This window comes from Lynx rufus, unplaced genomic scaffold (assembly GCF_022079265.1).
Source record: "Lynx rufus isolate CCGP_SWC_20201006 ecotype Redwood Valley unplaced genomic scaffold, mLynRuf1.p SCAF_4, whole genome shotgun sequence".
Classification (NCBI taxonomy): domain Eukaryota; kingdom Metazoa; phylum Chordata; class Mammalia; order Carnivora; family Felidae; genus Lynx; species Lynx rufus.
The window spans coordinates 113,796,342-113,820,829 of NW_025814856.1; the positions used below are offsets into that span (position 1 = coordinate 113,796,342).

The following is a 24,488-nucleotide window of genomic DNA, read 5'->3' on the forward strand; positions in this document are numbered from 1 at the left end:
GCAATGAGAGACCTGTGGAGTGAGGTGTGGAGGTAGAAGTCCCTGTAAGCACCACTTGGAAATCCTTGTCTGAAGATAAGACTTCCCAAGGCTTACTAGAGAGCAGCTGCTACAAAGCTGAGAGTAGAATAAAGATACTGGAAGTCTGTTGAAAGCACAGCCCAGCCAGAATGGAGAGATTACATTAACATTTTTTAATACCCCAGACATATAGCTGAGCCACCAAAAAAAGCCACACCTTAAGAGTAAAGCCATACCTTAGAGCCATGACAAGATCCCCAGAGGAGACAGAACTTACCGGTTGGGTGCTGCCAAATTTTGAGACTTTCTACAGATTCCCTTAACAAAGCGTAAAACCAGAATTACACATGTTCAAGATGATCAGGCAATATTTGAATTGCTTACTAAAACAAAAATTAACTTTGTTTTCAGAAGAAAACAGAATTCAGAGTTTCTGCAACGTAACATTCACAGAATTCAGTGTACATTCTGCAACAATTAGATATACAAAGAAATAGGAAACTATGATCCATAAGCCAGAAATTATAATCTAAATGCTTAAGCACTTAAGAAAAGCTTCAAAATGCATGAAGCAAAAACTGCTGCTCCTGAAAGGAGAACCAGACAAACACACAATTTTAGTTGAAGCCTTCAGTACTTGGTAGAACAAGTAGGCAGAAAATCAGTACAGCTGTTGATGACCTGAACAATACTACTGACCATCTAGATCTCACTGACACTTATAGAACACTGCCCAATAGCAGCAGAATATATTCTACTCAAGTACACATGGAATGTTCACAGAAGTAAACAATATTCTGGGCCATTAAAAAAAACAACTTTGCAATTTCAAAGAAAACATACAATATATGTTCTCAAACCATAATAGAATTAAAGTATAGAAATCACTAAGAGAAATATATCTGGAAAATCCACAAATATTTGAAAATTAAATAACTCACTTTTAAATAATCTCTGGCTGAAAGAGGAAGTTTCAAGGAAAATTAATGACTTTTTTAACTAAATAAAAATGAAACTGCTGTGTATCAGTATTTGCTTTTAGAAAAGAAAAAAAGGCCTAAAATCTATCAACTAACTTTCCAACTTGAGAAACTAGAGCAAGAAGAGCAAGTTGAACCCGAAGCAAGCAGAAGGGAAATAATCAAGATTAGAATAAAAATCAGTGAAAGCAAAAAGAAAAAAAGAAAAATATTAGAAACAATCATTAAAATCAAAAGCTGTTTCCTTGAAAAGATTAATAAAATCAGTAAATGGTAGCAAGGCTGATGAAGAATCTGAAAACAGAAGAGAAATTACCGATGGGAAGAATGAAAGATAGTACATCACTATTAATCTTAAAGAGATTAAAATGTTGTAGGAATACTATGAACAAGGCTATGCCTTTATATAAATTTGACAACTTAGCTGCGGGTCAGTTCATTGAAAGACACAAACTACCAAAAGTCACTCAAAAAGAAGTAATATTAGGAGCACCTGGGTGGTTTAATCAGTTAAGCATCCAATTTCAGCTCAGGTCATGATCTCACTGCTCGTGAGTTGAAACCCCATATGGGACTCTGTGCTGACAACTCAGAGCCTGGAGCCTGCTTTGAGTTCTCTGTCTCCCTCTCTCTGCCCCCCCCCCCAAGCTCTGTCTCCTCTCTCTCTCTCTCTCTCTTTCTCTCTCTCTCTCTCTCTCTCAAAAATAAACATTAAAAATTTTTTAAAACAGAAATAATCTTAGTAAGACCTATAACTATAAAAAAAAGTCAACTAGATCTCTAAATCATAGCAACAATTACAAATGAAATCAATTAAAAGCGGCATCTACAGAGCACCTGGGTGGCTTAGTTAGTTGAGTATCCATTCCTCATTTCGACTCAGGTCATGATCCCAGGGTCATGGTATCAAGCCCCATGTCAGGCTCTGCACTGAGCATGGGGCCTGCTTAATATTCTCTCTCTCCCTCTGCCCTTCCCCTTCTCTCTCTCTCTCTCTCTCTCTCTCTCTCTCTCTCTCAAAAAAAGTGGCATTTAAATAGCATCAAAAAATATTAAAATAGACTAAATTTTATGTAAGGTGTAAATCTTCTGTATAAAAATTATGAAACATTGCTGAAAGAAATTAAAGATCTAAATAGAGTGTAACTTATTCATTGATTTAGAAATTCAGCATTTTTAAAGATACATGTTTTTCCAAAATTAATAAATTTGATGCTATATCAATCAAAATCCCAGAAGTCTTTTTTGTGTCTAGAAATCAACCTGCTAATTCCAAAATTTGTTTGAAAATTTAAAGGACTAAAAATAGACAAAACAGTTATGAAAAAAAAACAGCAAAGCTGGAAGACCTACAATATATAATTTTAAGACAGCATTAAGAAAGTAGAAATGGCACAATGTAGATCAGTGGAAAAAATAGAGTCCAGAAAAAGACCCACACATATCTAGTGAAATTATTTTTGACAAGGCCATTGTTAATTTGTTGGGAGAAAGGAAAGTCTTTTCAACAAATGGTGCTGAGAAAATTGGATATCCTTCTGGAAAAACAAATAAAATGTGACCCTTCCCTCATACCATGTATACATATTAATGTGGCATGGATCTTAAATCAAATATAAAAACTGAAACTATCAAACTTCAAAAACAAAAACTTAAGTGAAAAACATTTGTGACCTTGATGTAACCAAGCCAAGGTAGCTTTTCTTAGGTAGAAAAGCATTTACTATTTAAAAAATGATAAACTGAACTTTATTGAAATCAAAACCTTTTAAAAGACACTATTTAGAAAGTAAAAAGGCCAAACACAGAGTGAAAGAAAATATTTACAATACACAGGTCTGACAAAGGACATGCACTCAGAATATATACAGAACTCTTATAACAAACACAATAATAAAACATAAAAATGGACAAAAACTTGAACAGACATTTCATTTCACACACACAAAGAAATGGACAATATACCAATGAAAAATATTCAGCATTATTAGTCACCAGGCAAATGTGAAGTAAAACCACAATGAGATACCATTTCATACTTGTTAGAATGGACAAAATTAAAAATAATAGCAATAATAACTTCTGATGAGAATGTAAATCAATTAGATCTCTTATTCATTCTGAATAAAGTGAAATTGGTACAGTCATTTTAGAAAGAAATTTGACACTTTATTATAATGTTAACATAATAACCTTATAATACATTTATGACTCAGCATTCTATTCCCACATATTTTTCCAAAAGAAATGAAAATGTGACCACAAGAACATTCTGTACATGAATGTTCATAGCAGCTTTATTCATAATATTCAAAAATTGGAAATAATGCAAATGTTCAGCAGCAGCTGAATAGATAAATTGCAACTGATATAAAGTTGTTGGATAGAATACAAGATTTTCAGTTCATTTTGAATTTCACATAAACAATGAATAATTTTATCATAAGTATATCCCAAATATTATATGAAATGTACTTACACTAAGAAAAGTATTCACTGTTAACTGAAAATCAGAATTAACTGAGCTCTTTGTTTTTTTTGTGTTTTTATTTGTTTTTGCTGAAGTTGGTAGCTTAAGGTAGATTCACATTGTGTGAAGCACTACTCAGAAATAAATAGGAGTGAATTGCTGATACACACAATATGAATGAATCTGAAAACTATTATGCTCAGTAAAAGAAGACAGACCAAAAAATACCCACTGCAATTATAGCAAAGCTCCAGGATACAAAGTTAATATACAAAAATCAATCATTTTCCTATATATATGCAATGAACAAGTGGAATCTGACATTAAAAGCACAATGCCATTTACATTAACATCCAAAAAATGAATTACTTAGGTATAAATCTAACAGAATATGTACAAGATCTATATAAAGAATGAAATCAAAGAAGAATTTTTAAAATGCAGTGCTATTCCATGTTCATGGAAAGATAGACTCAGTATTGCCAGATGTTAGTTCTTCCCAACTTGATCTATAGATTCAGTGCAATTTCAATCAAAATCTCAGAAAGCTATTTTGTGGATATCAACAAACCAATTCTTTTTTTTTTAATTTTTTTAATGTTTATTTATTTTTGAAAGAGAAAAAGAAAGAGAGACAGAACACGAGCAGGGGAGGGCCAGAGAGAGAGGCAGACACAGAATCCAAAACAGACTCCAGGCTCTGAGCTGTCAGCACAGAGCCCAATGCAGGGCTCAAACTCACGAACCGTGAGATCATGACCTGAGCCGAAGTCGGAGGCTTACCGACTGAGCCACCCAGGTGCCCCTATGTGTTTTTTTTAATGTAAAGGTCAAACTCTAGAAATCAAAGGTTTAGAAAACTATTTAAATTTATATCCTTGAAGAAATGAGCTTTGGGTCATGGACCTAACCCAATACAATATTACAACTATGCTTCATTAGTTCTAGAAATTACCTCCAACCTCAAATATCTCATTTGTTAAAGAGGTATATCCCAAAAAATAAAAAGTAAAGGAAATAAAACACAGGTCCAAAAGTGTCCCAAGACTGAAAAAAATTTTGAGAAGTTTGTTTTGCATTAATCTTTTCATACCTTTTTTTCAGAATATCCAGGAAGGAAATTGTGAATAATATGTTAAATTGCTGTTAAACATTTCAGATAGTTAAGAATGTGTTTGTATTACAGCAGTTCTTTTAAAGATATCAGTACATTTTAAATTGTCTTTAAAAACTTTCAAGATTGGTTCAAATATTATTAATCTCCCTAAAAATCCTGACTATCATACATTCTCATTTCTTTTAGTCCTAGCCAAATTTTCCTTTGGTCATCTCTTTATTGAACTCTTTTTTTTCCAACAGTTGTTTGTTTTCACAAAGGACAACTCAAAGGTCAAAAGCAGCCAGGCTGAAGTAGTGGTTAAGGTGGTATTAAAACACAACTGTTATTGCCTGTCATTGCCTATTCTAATAATTTGATCATGCTGCCTTCTGTTTCTGTGCTCTTTTCCTATTTTTCATTAGAAATTTAATACCTTGGTAGGAGAAAAAGGAGCACAAATGAGTGGAGGACAGAAACAGAGAATCGCAATTGCTCGAGCTTTAGTTAGAAACCCAAAGATCCTGATCTTAGATGAGGCTACATCTGCCCTAGATACAGAAAGTGAATCAGTTGTTCAAGCTGCATTGGAGAAGGTAAGTGAGCAGATCATTTCTTATTTCCATATTCCTGGCTCAACATTGTTTTTAAATACAAGAAAGTATGGCTCTGCACTGGATTATTTCTTGAGTTCAGAGCCCTCTTTAAGGTATTGATGCAGAATGTTCACCCTTGTAAAAACTTATACATGATAGTTATAGGAAGTGATTTGGATGAAAGAAGAAGATGCTATAGTTGGTGCTAAAAACATACAGGGCTGATATCCACGCAGTCATCCCATATATACTTCCTTTCCAATGGTCTACACTTTACACCTCCCCCTAGTAACCCCATACCACTACCACTATCACAGTTATAACCACATCCATTCTTGGCCTCTTGCATACATACCTGTAGGATTCTCTTCTCTGACCACTTTTCGTCTTTAGGGCAACCCCAAAGTACTCATTTTAACTTAATTTCATTTCCAGGGTGGAAGCATACAGTGTGGTTTGCCCTACCCTTGAATCATTCTCCTGTAAGAGCCCTTGGCCCTCTAACTTCATACTAACCTCCTGCTTACTGCATGCTACTGACTTGCTTCAGGACTTCAATTCAGTGATGGTCCTTTATGAAACTGCATTGCATTTGGGACAGTAGTTGGTGGCAGTGACATGAAAAACCATGAATATTTTTTTCAATGGCCAACCCCTCTTTTAAATCATGGCCTTCAGGGATGCCTGGCTGGCTCAGTAGGTTAAGCATCTGACTCTTGATTTTGGCTCAGGTCATGATCCCATGGTCATGAGATCAAGCCCTGTGTTGGGCTCTGCACTGAGCATGGAGCCTGCTTGAGATTCTCTCTCTTTCTCCCTCTGCCCCTCTGCTCCACTTGCATGCATTCTCTCTCTCTCTCTCTCTCTCTCCCTCTCTCTCTCTTTCTCTCTTTCTCTCTCTCTCTCTCTTTAAAAAATCAATCAGTCAATCAATCATGGCCTTCAAACCTTTCAGAAGGCTTAATGACACAAATTACTTTGAACTTGTTTGAAAACATGTTGTGTTTTTGTGTCTAAGAAAATTACAGACTTTTCTTGTTAAATACTAACTTTGTGCAACCAGAAATGGATACTGGCAGCCAGAGTGCACACTGCTTATTGAATAATCTGTTAGTTACTATTATCAACTTGCAAATTAAATTGTATATGTTTTTACCCTTGTTTTCATCCCACAATGAGAGTGCCACCTGTTGTTCGTGATATTTCTTATTTCCATAAAGTAAGGAAGTGATATGAAAGTCCATGTTTATTGTAGATACTTTGCCAGTTTGGTTAATTTTAGTGGAAAAGAAACAATGATTCCCTCAAGGGTATGGCTGATGCTTTATTCATTTTTTTTAAATTTAGTAACTGGGACTGGGCTCTACAGAATGCACTCAAATTGTATTCGGTAATGGTGATGCTTAGTTACTTAGGGCTTGAATGTACCAAAAAATTATTACACTTAATATAACCAACCATCTTTTAACTTACATAAGATTTTTCTTTAATTTTCTTGAGATACAATTGACATATATATAAGATATTTAAAAACATTGTAATAGGTTCCAGAATTGTTAAAGGTTAAGTGTCTATTATCTTTTCAACCAATGTGTTAATCACTTCAGGTGATCAGAACTTGTTCAGACTTTTAAAGTAGTTGATTAGTGACATAATAAACTAATAAAAGGTTTTTTTACTAATGGTTAAAATTAAATCTGTATCATGATAAAAACAGAAGAACACAAATCGTTTGTAAACTATGATTACAATTATATATAATAGGTGTGCATGTGCACAAAAATGAAGACAACATATATGAAAATACCACCAGTTGTGTGACAGAATTATGAGGGAATTTAAGTTTTTAAAAATGTATTTACTCTTATTATTTTTCACTTTTTAAAGGTGAGAGAATTATTGACATTGTAGAGACATATAGGTGTGAAACTGCTTTAAGTTTGGTTTGCTGGTCTTTTATGGGATGAAGGTAAATGGTAACAAAGGGGTGACAAGTAGCACAATAAACGGAATTAATTATATATGCATCAGTTTACTGGAAAGTGACTCATAGCAAAGAGGAGAGTTCAAAAAAGGCCAGGTAATGAAAGCTCCAGTGCCCTGAGAGTCCTCTGTACATTCCACACAGAGGGCAATTGTGGAATCAAACCTTTGGAGAGGTTCCTACCTAAGGAGGGTAGGGCACACAGCACATCTCATTTCTGCTCCTCTAAGAACTCTCAGACCTGCTGCATGATATGGCCTAACCCACTGCAGTTAACAGTTCCAGCTCAAAATATCTTCCAAACTACAAAACGAACAAAGAGGGAACAATAAAATATATCTCTTCTTATTGGTGAATGCTGTATCCACCCCCTCCATGCCCAGCCTTCACTTGTTCCTTCCCACCCCTCCTCTCCATTACTCCCATTGTCTTCCACTTATATTGAGTTCTAGAACCACTAAAACTAATCTATAGTGATTTTTAAAAAGAAATAAAATCAGTAGTTTCCTGGAGCAGAAGGTAGGTTTTGACTAAAATGAGCGTAAGGGAACTATCACTCTTGTCCTCAGTTGGATTTTTTTTTAACATTTATTTATTTTTGAGAGAGAGAGCACGAGAGAGGGAGGGACAGACAGAGAGGGCACAGAGCTTCTGAAGCAGGCTCTGCGCACAGCAGCCCAATGCGGGGCTTAAACTCAGGAACCGTGAGATCATGACCTGAGCCAAAGTCGGACGCTCAACTGACTGAGCCCCCCAGGCTCCCCTCCTCACTTGGAATATTGCAACAGTTACTCCCTGCTTCAGCCCATGCCCAATCAATCTGTTTTTATCACATCAGTCAGGTGATGCCACTAAAATGTAAATCTGATCCTCCAGTGGCTTTTTAACTCACTCTTCAATCTAAGTAAATACCAAATTCCTTACCAGGCACCTAGGTGGCTCAGTGGGTTAAGCGTCCAACTCTTGATTTCAGCTCAGGTCAGGATCGCATGGTGAGATTGAGCCCTGCATGGGTCTGCGTCAGGAGCCTGCTTGGGATTCTCTCTCTGCCCCTGCCCTGCATGCATGCAAGTGTGCTCGCACTCACTCTCTAAACAAACAAACAAATAAACTTAAAAAAAAAAAAGATCTTTACAGTAAGTGACAAGGTTCTATGGAATCAGGCTCTAAGCTCCTGGAACCTCACACCCCATCATTCTCCTCCACATTTGCTGCTCCTTAAACATGCCATAGTACTTCTTATCAGCTCTCATACTGTGTATGTTTTTGTTTATTTTATTGTCTCTGTTCCCCTACTGGAATGTAAACTCAGTAGTGGCAAAGGCTTTGATTGGTTAACTGCAGTGTCCCCAGCACTAGAATGAGGCCTGGTCCTTAGACAGCCAGTAAGCATTTGTTAAATGCATTTTGGATGAGTTTGGTACAGAATAGTTCCAAGGTCTAAAGTTCTCTTTTCTGGAATTCTTAAGTTAGACTTACTGCAAACTAGTTTTGCTTCACTTATCTTATTCATGAGGAGGATCAAGTGTCAGTGGGTAAAGATTTATGCCACAGACTATGTGGTACCACTCTGCTACTGGTTTGGACCCAGCATGCCAATGCAGCAGGTTTCTATTCTGTCCCAGTACAGAAGGCATGGCAGTAAAGACCTGTAGGCCCCTGTGGAAGCAGGGGAAGCCCATACTGACTTTGGGATAAAGCCTGTGAACACTCTGGGATGTTAAAAGTGATATGCTAATCTAGGCATAATTATTATTAAGGGAGGTTCAGCTACACCACATCAATGGAGAACCTTTAAAAAGACCCTTTGCTAATTATGAGGGAAGGGTTTCCATCACAGTTTTATTCTTTAAAGAGATAGAGCTGCTTTGTTGCAGGCTTCATGGGCTTTTCTTTATCATTACTGCTCTTTCTCACTATGATGCATCCCATTGATCTTCCTCAGAGGATCTTAACATACTTATATAACTTGAAGAATTGAACAATAAGAAAATTGGTATGCTGCATTAAGCTGTGGGCTACTTTATTAAGTTAAGCCCAAACAAGTGGTTATCCAAAGTTAGGTTAATTATTACACATTTTGGTGCGTCTATGACAATTAAATATTTTACTTTTTATATATGAAATTAGGGATTTATTCAATTTTTTCTTCTTTCTTTTCCTTTCTCTTTTTCTTTCTTTTGTTTTTTTTTTTTCTTTCTTTTCAAAACCATTTGTAGCAACATGATAATAGTTGAGAACAGAAAGGGAATTTCTGCAAGGGGATTTCCTTGGCTGGAATTTAGCCAGAAGAACAAAGGTAGCATAGAGACTATCTCATCCTAAAAGCATCATGGAACATTTTATAAGCCTGCCTAATCAAGCTCACATTTGTTAGGCTTGGTGTTAAATTATAGACCACTAATTTATTTTAGGGCAGTGCTTCTTCCCCTTTGATGGATCAGGGCCCCATCTAAGAATCTAAGAAAGGGAAAAATAAACCACTAACTTTTTCAGAAAAATCTACAAATGCTCTTGTACACAAAAATTTACCTAAAACATTGAGAGGTTCATGGATCCCTCTAAAGCCATTCATGAGTCATTATTGTAGGCATAATAAAGGAACAAATGGGTGATAATAGCTAATCCTTATACGAACCCAGTGAGATCAGAACACTTATTTTCCTATTACACAGATTTGCACACTGAAGCACAGACAGGCCGAGTAACAGCTAGGCAACAGTGAAGCCAGGATGTGGACCCAGACACATTTCTTGAGCTCATTCACATAACCACCATGCTATATTCCCCAAGATTATGCATCTGCAAGGGATTTAAGCTAAATCTGAAACTGGATCATTCTTCAAAACTAGCCTCTTCTTAAGGATAGTATTACCGTATGATCCAGGATTCCACTTCTGGGTATATACCAAACAAAATTGCAAGAAGGAACTCAAACAGATATTTGTATACTAGAGTTCACAGCAGCATCATTCACAATAGCCAAAAGTTAGAAACAACCCAAATGTTCTCTGACAGATAAATAGATAAGCACATTATATGTGTGTACAGTTCATAGTATTCAATATTAAAAAGGAAGGAAATTCTGACACGTGCTACATGGAAAACCTTAGAAGATATTATGCTAACTAAAATAAGACAGATGCAAAAGGACAAATATTATGTGATTACACTTATATGAGATACCTAGAATAGTCATCTTCATAGACAGAAAGTACATTGGATGTTACTGGGGCTAAGGAAATGGGGAAATGGGAAGTTATGGTTCAGAGTGGTATAGAATTTCAGCACAGGATGAAGAAAAAGTTCTGGAGTTAGATAGTAGTGATGGTTGCACAAAAATATGAATGTACTTAATGCCACTAAATTCTACACTTTAAAATGGTTGAAACTGGTTAAAAGTTTATGTTATGATTATTTTACCACTAAAAAAAAAAGAATAGCAATGTAAGTCTGAGTATAAAATAATAGTGACACAGAAGGAATTGGCCTCTCTGATCCAGGAGAACACTAACCTTAAAAATGACTAGAATGATAAATCTCATGTTATGTATATTTTACCAGAATTAAAAGAAAAAAAAAACACCATCCTTTTTCTAAAACCATATTGCCTCGTTGGAAAAGAAACTCAAACCATACCCCACTGAAATTGAGGATCCCACGTAGGCTTGTAATAGACTCACTTTTGTCCCTTAAGCCACTTATTTTTATCCTATTGTATTTGTAGCTAGTGGGTTTTTCTTTCACGAATGGATTTAAATCATTGTTAGTTAGCAGGAAATTTCAGAGTCTTAAGAAAATACAAGAAAAGCCTCAAACATATGGTAAAATATTTTTCCATTATACAAGGGTGGTTTCTTTTTTTTTTTATATATGAAATTTACTGTCAAATTGGTTTCCATACAACACCCAGTGCTCATCCCAAAAGGTGCCCTCCTCAATACCCATCACCCACCCTCCCCTCCCTCCCTCCCACCCCCCATCAACCCTCAGTTTGTTCTCAGTTTTTAAGAGTCTCTTATGCTTTGGCTCTCTCCCACTCTAACCTCCTTTTTTTTTTTCCTTCCCCTCCCCCATGGGTTTCTGTTAAGTTTCTCAGGATCCACATAAGAGTGAAAACATATGGAATCTGTCTTTCTCTGTATGGCTTGTTTCACTTAGCATAACACTCTCCAGTTCCATCCATGTTGCTACAAAGGGCCATATTTCATTCTTTCTCATTGCCACGTAGTACTCCATTGTGTATATAAACCACCATTTCTTTATCCATTCATCAGTTGATGGACATTTAGGCTCTTTCCATAATTTGGCTATTGTTGAGAGTGCTGCTATAAACATTGGGGTACAAGTGTCCCTATGCATCAGCACTCCTGTATCCCTCGGGTAAATTCCTAGCAGTGCTATTGCTGGGTCATAGGGTAAGTCTATCTTTAACTTTTTGAGGAACCTCCACACTGTTTTCCAGAGTGGCTGCACCAGTTTGCATTCCCACCAACAGTGCAAGAGGGTTCCCGTTTCTCCACATCCTCTCCAGCATCTATAGTCTCCTGATTTGTTCATTTTGGCCACTCTGACTGGCGTGAGGTGATATCTGAGTGTGGTTTTGATTTGTATTTCCCTGATGAGGAGCGACGTTGAGCATCTTTTCATGTGCCTGTTGGCCATCTGGATGCCTTCTTTAGAGAAGTGTCTATTCATGTTTTCTGCCCATTTCTTCACTGGGTTATTTGTTTTTCGGGTGTGGAATTTGGTGAGTTCTTTATAGATTTTGGATACTAGCCCTTTGTCCGATATGTCATTTGCAAATATCTTTTCCCATTCCGTTGGTTGCCTTTTAGTTTTGTTGGTTGTTTCCTTTGCTGTGCAGAAGCTTTTTATCTTCATAAGGTCCCAGTAGTTCATTTTTGCTTTTAATTCCCTTGCCTTTGGGGATGTGTCAAGTAAGAAATTGCTACGGCTGAGGTCAGAGAGGTCTTTTCCTGCTTTCTCCTCTAGGGTTTTGATGGTTTCCTGTCTCACATTCAGGTCCTTTATCCATTTTGAGTTTATTTTTGTGAATGGTGTAAAGTGGTCTAGTTTCAACCTTCTGCATGTTGCTGTCCAGTTCTCCCAGTACCATTTGTTAAACAGACAGTCTTTTTTCCACTGGATGTTCTTTCCTGCTTTGTCAAAGATTAGTTGGCCATACGTTTGTGGGTCTAGTTCTGGGGTTTCTATTCTATTCCATTAGTCTACGTGTCTGTTTTTGTGCCAATACCATGCTGTCTTGATGATTACAGCTTTGTAGTAGAGGCTAAAGTCTGGGATTGTGATGCCTCCTGCTTTGGTCTTCTTCTTCAAAATTCCTTTGGCTATTCGGGGCCTTTTGTGGTTCCATATGAATTTTAGGATTGCTTGTTCTAGTTTCGAGAAGGATGCTGGTGCAATTTTGATTGGGATTGCATTGAATGTGTAGATAGCTTTGGGTAGTATTGACATTTTGACAATATTTATTCTTCCAATCCATGAGCACGGAATGTTATTCCATTTCTTTATATCTTCTTCAATTTCCTTCATGAGCTTTCTATAGTTTTCAGCGTACAGATCTTTTACATCTTTGGTTAGATTTATTCCTAGGTATTTTACACTTCTTGGTGCAATTGTGAATGGGATCAGTTTCTTTATTTGTCTTTCTGTTGCTTCATTATTAGTGTATAAGAATGCAACTGATTTCGGTACACTGATTTTGTATCCTGCAACTTTGCTAAATTCATGCATCAGTTCTAGCAGACTTTTGGTGGAGTCTATCAGATTTTCCATGTATAATATCATGTCATCTACAAAAAGTGAAAGCTTAACTTCATCTTTGCCAATTTTGATGCCTTTGATTTCCTTTTGTGGTCTGATTGCTGATACTAGAACTTCCAACACTATGTTAAACAACAGCGGTGAGAGTGGGCATCCCTGTCGTGTTCCTGATCTCAGGGAAAAAGCTCTCAGTTTTTCCCCATTGAGGATGATGTTAGCTGTGGGCTTTTCATAAATGGCTTTTATGATCTTTAAGTATGTTCCTTCTATCCCGACTTTCTCGAGGGTTTTTATTAAGAAAGGGTGCTGGATTTTGTCAAAGGCCTTTTCTGCATCGATTGACAGGGTCATATGGTTCTTATCTTTCCTTTTATTAATGTGCTCTATCACGTTGATTGATTTGTGAATGTTGAACCAGCCCTGCATCCCAGGAATGAATCCCACTTGATCATGGTGAATAATTCTTTTTATATGCTGTTGAATTCGATTTGCTGGTATCTTATTGAGAATTTTTGCATCCATACTCATCAGGGATATTGGCCTGTAGTTCCCTTTTTTTTACTGGGTCTCTGTCTGGTTTAGGAATCGAAGTAATACTGGCTTCAAAGAATAAGTCTGGAAGTTTTCCTTCCCTTTCTATTTTTTGGAATACCTTGAGAAGGATAGGTATTATCTCTGCTTTAAATGTCTGGTAGAACTCCCCTGGGAAGCCATCTGGTCCTGGACTCTTATTTGTTGGGAGATTTTTGATAACTGATTCAATTTCTTCGCTGGTTATGGGTCTGTTCAAGCTTTCTATTTCCTCCTGATTGAGTTTTGGAAGTGTGTGGGGGGTTAGGAATTTGTCCATTTCTTCCAGGTTGTCCAGTTTGTTGGCATATAATTTTTCATAGTATTCCCTGATAATTGCTTGTATCTCTGAGGGATTGGTTGTAATAATTCCATTTTCATTCATGTTTTATCTATTTGGGTCATCTCCCTTTTCTTTTTGAGAAGCCTGGCTAGGGGTTTATCAATTTTGTTTATTTTTTCAAAAAACCAATTCTTGGTTTTGTTGATCTGCTCTACACTTTTTTTAGATTCTATATTGTTTATTTCTGCTCTGATCTTTATTATTTCTCTTCTTCTGCTGGATTTAGGCTGTCTTTGCTGTTCTGCTTCTATTTCCTTTAGGTGTTCTGTTAGATTTTGTATTTGGGATTTTTCTTGTTTCTTGACATAGGCCTGGATTGCAACGTATTTTCCTCTCAGGACTGCCTTCGCTGCATCCCAAAGCGTTTGGATTGTTGTATTTTTATTTTCATTTGTTTCCATATATTTTTTAATTTCTTCTCTAATTGCCTAGTTGACCCATTCATTCTTTAGTAGGGTGTTCTTTAACCTCCATGCTTTTGGAGGTTTTCCAGACTTTTTCCTGTGGTTGATTTCAAGCTTCATAGCATTGTGGTCTGAAAGTATGCATGGTATGATTTCAGTTCTTTTATACTTATGAAGGGCTCTTTTGTGATCTATCTTGGAGAATGTTCCATGTGCACTCAAGAAGAAAGTATATTCTGTTGCTTTGGGATGCAGAGTTCTAAATATATCTGCCAAGTCCATCTGATCCAATGTATCATTCAGGGCCCTTGTTTCTTTATTGACCTTGTGTCTAGATGATCTATCCATTTCTGTAAGTGGAGTGTTAAAGTCCCCTGCAATTACCACATTCTTACCAATAAGATTGCTTATGTTTGTGAGTAATTGTTTTATATATTTGGGGGCTCCTGTATTCAGCGCATAGACATTTATAATTGTTAGCTCTTCCTGATGGATAGACCCTGTGATTATTATATGATGCCCTTCTTCATCTCTTGTTACAGCCTTTAATTTAAAGTCTCGTTTGTCTGATATAAGTATGGCTACTCCAGCTTTCTTTTGACATGATAAATAGTTCTCCATCCCCTCACTCTCAATCTGAAGGTGTCCTCAGGTCTAAAATGAGTCTCCTGTAGACAGCAAATAGATGGGTCTTGTTTTTTTATCCATTCTGATACCCTATGTCTTTTGGTTGTCATTTAGTCCATTTACATTCAGTGTTATTATAGAAAGATATGGGTTTAGAGTCATTGTTTTGTCTGTAGGTTTCATGCTTGTAGCGATGTCTCTGGTACTTTGTCTCACAGGATCCCCCTTAGGATCTCTTGTAGGGCTGGTTTAGTGGTGACGAATTCCTTCAGTTTTTGTTTGTTTGGGAAGACCTTTATCTCTCCTTCTATTCTAAATGACAAACTTGCTGGGTAAAGGATTCTTGGCTGCATATTTTTTCTGTTCATCACATTGAAGATCTCCTGCCATTCCTTTCTGGCCTGCCAAGTTTCGGTAGAGAGATTGGTCACGAGTCTTATAGGTCTCCCTTTATATGTTAGAGCACGTTAATCTCTAGCTGCTTTCAGAATTTTCTCTTTATCCTTGTATTTTGCCAGTTTCACTATGCTATGTCGTGCAGAAGATCGATTCAAGTTAAGTCTGAAGGGAGTTTTCTGTGCCTCTTGGATTTCAATGCCTTTTTCCTTCCCCAGATCAGGGAAGTTCTCAGCTATTATTTCTTCAAGTACCCCTTCAGCACCTTTCCCTCTCTCTTCCTCCTCTGGAATACCAATTATGTGTATATTATTTCTCTTTAGTGCATCACTTAGTTCTCTAATTTTCCCCTGATACTCCTGGATTTTTTTATCTCTCTTTTTCTCAGCCTCTTCTTTTTCCATAATTTTATCTTCTAGTTCACCTATTCTCTCCTCTGCCTCTTCAATCTGAGCCATGGTTGTCTCCATTTTATTTTGCAGCTCATTGATAGCATTTTTTAGCTCCTCCTGGCTGTTCCCTAGTCCCTTGATCTCTGTAGCAATAGATTCTCTGCTGTCCTTTATACTGTTTTTAAGCCCAGCGATTAATTTTATGACTATTATTCTAAATTCACTTTCTGTTATATTGTTTAAATCATTTTTGATCGGTTCATTAGCTGTTGTTATTTCCTGGAGATTCTTTTGAGGGGAATTCTTCTGTTTGGTCATTTTGGATAGTCCCTCGAGTGGTGCGGGACTGTGGGGCACTTCCCCTGTGCTGTGGTATATAACTGGAGTTGGTGGGCGGGGCCGCAGTCAGACCTGATGTCTGCCCCCAGCCCACCACTGGGGCCATAGTCAGACTGGTGTGTACCTTATCTTCCTCTCTCCTGGTGGCGGGATTCACTGTGGGGTGGTGTGGCCCGTCTGGGCTACTTGCACAGTGCCTGGCTTGTGGTGCTGGGGATCTGGCGTATTAGCTGGGGTGGATCGGCAAGGTGCACAGGGGCGGGAGGGGCAGGCTCAGCTCGCTTTTCTTTCGGTGATCCGCTTCGGGAGGGGCCCTGCGGCACCAGGAGGGAGTCAGACCCGCTGGAGGGATGGATCCCCAGAAGCACAGCGTTGGGTATTTGCACGGAGCAAGCAAGTTCCCTGGCAGGAACTGGTTCCCTTTGGGATTTTGGCTGGGGGATGGGCGAGGGAGATGGCGTTGGCGAGCGCCTTTGTTCCCCGCCAAGCTGCACTCTGTTGTCCGGGGCTCAACAACTCTCCCTCCCATTGTCCTCCAGCCCTCCCGTTCTCTGAGCAGAGCTGTTAGCTCATAACCTTCCAGATGTTAAGTCCCACTTGCTGTCGGAACACACTCCGTCAGGCCCCTCCGCTTTTGCAAGCCAGACTCGGGGGCTTTGCTTGGCCGGCAGGCCGCCCCTCCACCCTGGCTTCCTCCCTCCAGTCCGTGGAGGGCGCACCGCCTCGCTGCCCTTCCTACCCTCTTGCGTGGACCTCTCGTCTGCACTTGGCTCCGGAGACTCCATTCTGCTAGTCTTCTGGCGGTTTTCTGGGTATTTAGGCAGGTGTAGGTGGAATCTAAGTAATCAGCAGGATGCGGTGAGCTCAGAGTCTTCCTACGCCGCCATCTTCCCCTCAAGACAAGAGTGGTTTCTGTAAATTTAAATTATTCCTAAGCCTTGTCCTCCCCCAAAATAAGAAAACCTTCTATATATCGATTTTTCTAATTGCTAATTTTCTAATCGTCAATGTGATTTATTTGATACATTCAAACACTAATCATTCTATAATAAGTTAATCAAATGTTTAGAGTTTAGACCATGAGCTTAGCAGAGTAAAGATGGTAGACATGAGTAAGTGCAGGCTATTCCAGTCTGAGGGAACATCAGTGCTCACCGAGGAACAGCTGCAGAAATATCATCCCTTACTGTCTTATCTGGGCTAGATAAGATATTCTTCCCTCTTGGAAGAAAGATGAGCTAATTATTATAGGCTTTTCTCTTCTTGCCCACCATTGACTTCATCATTTACTTGTTATAATTTCTCCACAGTGAAGGAGAAAGGTATTAAATGACTAGAAATAATTTTATTACTAACAACTGTTAGCTTGTTTGTTAGCTTATTTAAAAGTAAGAATGAAGATGTTTCAGGTTATAAAAAGAAAACATTGTACTATAGGGTCTTATTCCATATTCCTAATTAGGTATTACATGTGTCCTCATCTCAGCAAAGAGTTTAGATTTTGAATATGTTTTACTCTCTAAAGAGTCTTAACTTAGGGGTGTGTGTGTGTGTGTGTGTACTCATGTGAGTAGATCCCTGAAAGTTGAAAAGAAGAGGTCAAGTAGGATGTGAGTCACTTATTAAATATGGCTTCTAAGGACCTGACATTTTGCTATTTGTCACTCCATTTTACAAAAGAGAAAGTATTTTCTTTTTTTATTATTTTATTTATTTATTTTGAGAAAGAGCAAGACAGTACAAGCAGGGTAGAGGCAGAGAGAGAGGGAGACAGAGAATCCCAAGCAGACTCTGGGCTATCTACACAGAGCCCAACACAGGGCTTGGTCCCACGCACTGTGAGATAATGACCTGAGCCAAAATCAAGAGTCAGACGTTTAACTGACTGAGCCACCCAGGGACCCCTGACAAAGCATTTTTAAACAGGTGAAGTGACCTGACAGTAACTCTACATTGTTCAGCTATGGAACCAGTGTTGTCCCACAGGAATGGCAAGCCAGTTGGCTTTCAACATCATAATAAAGACACCAAAACTCCTATGTTTCCCATAAAACTACCACAAAGACCTTCTTATAGCAGATGGTCAATTAAAGTTCGGTAGCTAAAAGAAGTGAAAATTTGTAAAATAGTAGTGAGAGGCTTTTCAGACTGTTTTCTTGGAGTAGTAGTGTTCTAGAGTTTTTTAGGAGTCTGGTGAAGAATGAAGGAGGGTAGAGAGATGAGGTGGATGAGCAAGTAGGGCTGTGCACCACCACCCCCAAAAATTCAAATACCAACTAACCATTAACCTGTATGGTTTATTTAAATCTGTTAAGTTCCCATATGTGCTATCTTTTGATAAAAGGATTTTGCAGCTTAAGAAAAAAAGAATTTGAAGACCACAAGACTGCATTGCATCATGGAGTATGTGTCATCAGTGAGGACCAAGTTCACCTAAGCCTACCTGCTAGCAGGCAGTCAGTGGGAACTTGCATTCTTATTGGTTTCCCATCCCATGCTTGCTGTGAGACATGAGAACTCTGTTTACAGGCTTCTCCAGAGAGTATATTACCCCTGCTAACTGACCCATCAGTCAAATTCAGGCTTTCTCAAATGCTCACAACTTTACATTATTCTTTCTTTTCCTTTTGCCTACCTTTATTCAAAGCACATGACCACCACTGGTGAGACGATAGCTACCTTCCTCAGGCCCTTATCTCTGCCCTAGCAATTCTATGAGGGATATTTTAAAGCACCCTCTCTTTCAAAGTGCAAACTAATTGCTTGGTGATTTATTCTTGTGTATGGAATTGCAAAGTAATCTGAAAAATGCCAGCAAAGTGTCAAATAGAGACCTACCTTCCTGTTGACCTTTTTTTTGGTCAAATACCTAATTGTTTGGCTCTTAGCTGTGTTTAAACTATAAAGGACAGAAGATATTAGGAAATTCTTTCAAATTGGTACTACCACATCTACTCTGAGAATCTGAAAAATGGATTGCACCTCCCTTATTTTTACAGTAATTCTTGCTAGAAAACAAAGCATCAGCTCAAATTTCTTTGACCAGTTTTCTACGAGGGCTTGGCTTCCATAATTTCTTCTGTGTTTTAAGGTCACATGTATGATGTAGTGGAGTGGTATTTTTGTAGTGTACTTTATAGTACCTTGAGTATGTACAATACTTTTAGGCCCATTTTGTAGGCTTTTAGAGCATAGAGCATTTTTCCCTTTTAAAGTATTAGGCATTTCTGTAATTTATTTGATACACTCAGACATTAATCATTCTATAATAAGTTAATCAAATGTTTAGAGTTTAGATCATGAGCTTAGCAGAGTAAAGATGGTAGAGATGAGTAAGTGCAGGCCATTCCAGTCTGAGGGAACATCAATGCTCACTGAGGCACAGCTGCAGAAATGTCATCCCTTACTGTCTGTTTTCAGATGTCAGACAACAGCATGAACTTTTGCAAAATAAGTAAACTTGTTCCATAAGTAATGCCTAAGAAGTGAAGAAATATTAGTAGATAGGTCTGTAAAAATGCTTGCAAAGTAAGTCTCCCATGAAGAAAAGAAGGTCTAGAATAATATAACCTGCTTCAGGAAACCTTATATTCTGATTATGTCACGAGACTGCATACTATTCTCAAACCTTTTCTAATTGCAGTCTCCCCATTGTTTGATTTTACAAGTCCTTCTGTCCTACATTCTCCTTAGAGTATATGTGTTATATGTGCCCTTTTATATTTTTAAGTAAATTTCATACATATTAATTTGCTATGAGAAATATTTAATAGTATTGTGAAATCATTGAGCTAATTGGTAACATCTTATAGCTTCATCAGTAAGTTTTGAGATCTGGTTGCTTTTAAGAAATAACATTTGTCACCTCAAGGAAATGTAATTGAATAATTGAGAGAGATATGGGTCAGGAACCTGGGTGTCTTGAGTGTTTTCACCTTTGCACTGGTAGTCCTAATGAATGCCCACTCAACAACAGCATTCTTACATTCATTCCCCTTTAAGGTGCTGTAGGCAAGTCTCAAGTCTCCAAGATCCAGAATACAATTCAGACTTGAAGTTCAAATGAGAAAAGTGGGATTAGTATAGGCTGAATGTCTTACCTCTAAAACTTAGGCACATCAGACAAATGCAAATTGAGAGACATTTTACAGAGTATCTGACTGGTATTCCTCAAAAATACCAAGTTCGTACAAAATAAGGAATATCTGAGAAATTGTCACAACTAAGAGGAGCCTGAGGAGACATGATGCCTAAGTGGCAATGTATTTTGAAGGGGATCTGGGAGCAGAAAAAAGATAATAGGTAAATATTAAGGAAATATGAATAAAGTATAGAATTTAGTTGATAAGATATTGATACTGGTTCATTTGTTGTAAAAAATGCACCATAGAAATGTCAGATATTGACACTGGGGGATACTGTGTGCAGGGTACATGAATACCGTAGTATCTTTGCAAATTTTCCCTAAATTGAAACCATCCTAAAATAAAGTTGATTTTAAAAAACTAAACTAGGGTTGCCTGGATGGCTCAGTTGTTTAAGCGTCTGATTCTTGGTTTTGGCTCAGGTCATGATCTCATGGTTCACGAGTTTGAGCCCCACATTAGGCTCTGTGCTGATAGTGCAGAGCCTGCTGGGGATTCTCATTTTCTCTCTCTCTCTCTCTCTCTCTCTCTCCCCCACTCTTTCTGCCCTTCCCCTACTTACATGCACGTGTGCTGCCTCTGTCTCTCTCAAAATAAATAAACTGAAAAAAAAATTTTATTAAAAAATAAAACAAAAAAAATTGCCTATTGTATTATACCATTCATAAGCAAGACTTAGCATTACCACATAAAAATAATAGACTGAGGAAAACAAAAAACAAACAATAAAAACTCTCTTCCCAGTTATCATTCACCCATGTTTATATAGGACCACTTTCTTACACCATACACAAAAATATACTCAAAATGGATGAAAAACCTAAATGTGAGACAGGAAACCATCAGAATCCTAGAGGAGAACACAGGCAACAACCTCTTTAACCTCAGCTGCAGCAACTTCTTACTAGACACGTCTCTGGAGGCAAGGGAAACAAAAGCAAAAATGAACTATTGGGACTTCACCAAGATAAAAAGCTTCTGCACAGCAAAGGAAACAGTCAATGAAACTAAAAGGCAACCAACAGAATGGGAAAAGATATTTGCAAATGACATATTGGTTAAAGGGCTAGTATTCAAAATCTATAAAGAACTTATCAAACTCAACATCAAAAAAATAAGTAATCCAGGTAAGAAATGGGCAGAAGACATGAACAGACATTTGTCTAAAGAAGATATACAAATGGCTAAGAGACACATGAAAAAATGCTCAACATCACTCATCATCAGGGAAATGCAAATCAAAACCACAATGAGATATCACCTCACATCTGTCAGAATGGCTAAAATTAACAACACAAGAAATAACAGGTGTTGGCAAGGATGAAGAGAAAGGGGAGCTCTCTTACACTGTTGATGGGAATGCAAATTGGTGCAGCTATTCTGGAAAACAGTATGGAGATTTCCTCAAAAAAGTTAAAAATAGGACTACCCCCACAATTGCACTACTAGGTATTTACCCAAAGGATACAGAAATACTGATTTGAAGGGATGCATGAGCTCCACTGTTTATTGGAATGGGCTAAATGGGTGATGGGCATTAAGGAGGGCACTTGTTGTGATGAGTCCTGGGTGTTATATGTAAGTTTGGAATCACTAAATTCTACTCCAGAAACCAATACTACACTATGTGTTAACTAACGAATTTAAATAAAATCTTGGAAGGAAAAGAAGTCTATATTTGCACTATGAAAAATAAAGGGAGCACTACACATTTTAGTGTTTAGACTTGTCTTCTTCAGACTATATCACATAAATATTACCTAGAGAAACTCACATATTCTAGTAATTGCCAATTAACAATATAATTATATGTGCTTCATCAGACTTTGCCAAAATTAAGAAAAATAAATCTTTCTACCTACAATAGTTAGTTGCTCCTCAATCTACTTTATCATTACATTTGCATAACATTCATTAAAATGCCTCAGTCCCATTCAGGATTCTTACAGAACTTCAAGAATGGCCACCTTGGGTGGTATAAATAAGCTGGTTCTTTTGTTTGAGATTCTTTTTCCTAACAGCTTTTTTTGAGGTTTAATTGACTTACACTGCACATATAAAAGTATACACTTAGAAAAGTTTGGGCATAAATGTACACCTGTGAAACCACCACAATCAACACAGCCAACCAATCATTCCTCAAAACTTTTACATGCTTTTTGTAAATACTCCATCCCAACCTTCTTTCTTCTGCCTGGCTCTTGACCACCCCTGGTTTGTTTACTGCCAGTATAAATTAGTATGTATTTTCTAGAACTTTGTGTATATAGAATCATACATTATGTATTCTATACTCTCTGACTTCTTGCACTCAGCATACTTGTTTTCAGACCTGTCCTTATTGTGGAATGTATCAATAGTTTCTTTTTATTGGTAAATAGTATTCCATTTTATGGAATGTTTGAGCTTATTGGTATCAATGCCCATTTAAGTTATTAAGTTTGTTTGTAGTTTTGGGATATTACACATAAGGTTGCTCTGAACATTCATATGCAAGCCTTTCTGTGGACATGCACTTTTATTTCCCTTGAATAAATATCTGGGATTTAAATGGATGGATCTTATGATAGGAGTATGTTTACATTTTAAATTACCAAATTATTTTTATTGGTCCTCCTAATCCATTTAAGTCCAAATTTCTAGATTCAAGGATTCCTTAATATTTAAAATAACAAGCTTTTTTGAATATTGCAAAGTTTGTTATTTCTATTAATTTCATATTTGTTTTCTATACTTACTGTTTTGTAGGCAAGCAAAGGTCGAACTACAATTGTCATAGCACACCGACTTTCCACTATTCGAAGTGCAGATCTGATTGTGACCATAAAAGATGGGATGGTGGCAGAAAAAGGAATACATGCTGAATTAATGGCAAAACAAGGTCTATATTATTCACTTGTAATGTCACAGGTAATGTTTATGTAACATAATGCTATGTTAGCACGGTTGTTTTTTTTTTAACCTTTCAGAGATCATACCACAGAGGTCCTGAATCATAATCTTAGATTTCACAAAGCAACCAAGGCTTATTTATAATTCCTCTGTGAATAAATGCAATGTGACTAATATCCCCAGCATTGTGCTAGATAATATGATGAAAATTAAAGAATTAATGGGTACCTAGCACCTAATATTTGCCAGGCACACTGAAAACAGGCTTCCAAAGAAGACATCCAGATGACCAACATGAAAAAATGCTCAACATCACTCATCATCAGGGAAATTCAAATCAAAACTACAGTGAGATATCACCTCACACCTATCAAAATGGTGAAAATCAAAAACACAAGAAATGGATGCCTGTATGGCTCACTTGGTTAAGCATCCAACTCCGGATTTTGGCTCAGGTCATGGTCTCATGGTACATGGGGTCGAGCCCCACATCAGGCTCTACACTGAGAGCCCTCTCTCTCTCTGCCCCACACCTGCACATGCACTCTCTTTCTCTCTTTCTTTCTCTCAAAATAAATAAACTTAAAAAAAAGAAAAGAAAAAAGAAACAAGTGTTAGTGAGGGTGTGAAGAAAAACCCTCATGCACTATTGGTGGGAATGTAAACTGATGAAGCCACTGTGGAAAACAGAATAGAGGGTCCTCAAAAAGTTGAAAGTAAAACTGTCCTATTATCCAGTAGTTGCACTACTTGGTATTCACCCAAAAAATACAAAAACACTAATTCAAAGGGATACATGCACCCCTGTATTTATTGCAACTTTATTTACAATAGCCAAATTATAGAAACAGCCCAAGTGTCCTTTGATTGATAAATGGATAAAGAAGATGTGGTGTATATATACAGTGGAATATTATTCAGCCATAAAAAATTATGAAATATTACCATTTGAAATGACATGGACAGAGCTAGAGAGTATAATGCTCAGTGAAAATAGGTCAGTACATAGGTCAAAATGTATGGAATTGTTGAATCACTATATTGTATGCGTGGAACTAATATAACACTGTATGTTAACTGTACTGGAATTACAATGGAAAACTTAATTAAAAATATTATTTCACAAATTATGAAATTTAGAAAGTTATGAGCCTCCATGTCCTCCTCACACTTAAAACTTCACATTCTGAACCCTAGCTTTCTCCACAATGCTAGAATGAATTATTTTTAAACACTTCTATAAAGCAGTCATAGTAAAAAAAAAAAAAAAGTTTGAAAATGTAATCTTATATAGATTCAAAACCTGCCAGTTTCAATTTTATTTCATATTAGGCCATATTTTTCTTTAAAAATAAAATTAGCCATTATATGACAGTTGAATCTGTATGATTTTCATTCCAGAGCACACTTATGAAATTATTAAGTTCCATACTTTCAAACTAATAA

At 37.2% G+C, this 24,488-nt stretch overlaps 1 protein-coding gene across 1 annotated transcript in view; it reads left to right on the plus strand.

Moving 5' to 3' along the window:
- The window catches only part of ABCB5 (ATP binding cassette subfamily B member 5), a 112,952-nt gene that overhangs the window by 27,447 nt on the left and 61,017 nt on the right, over positions 1–24,488 (plus strand). Inside the window, exons 13-14 of the mRNA XM_047096409.1 lie at positions 4,993–5,163; positions 22,899–23,060. Of these exons, the coding sequence (XP_046952365.1) occupies positions 4,993–5,163; positions 22,899–23,060 (333 nt within the window). The remainder of the gene's footprint in view (positions 1–4,992; positions 5,164–22,898; positions 23,061–24,488) is intronic.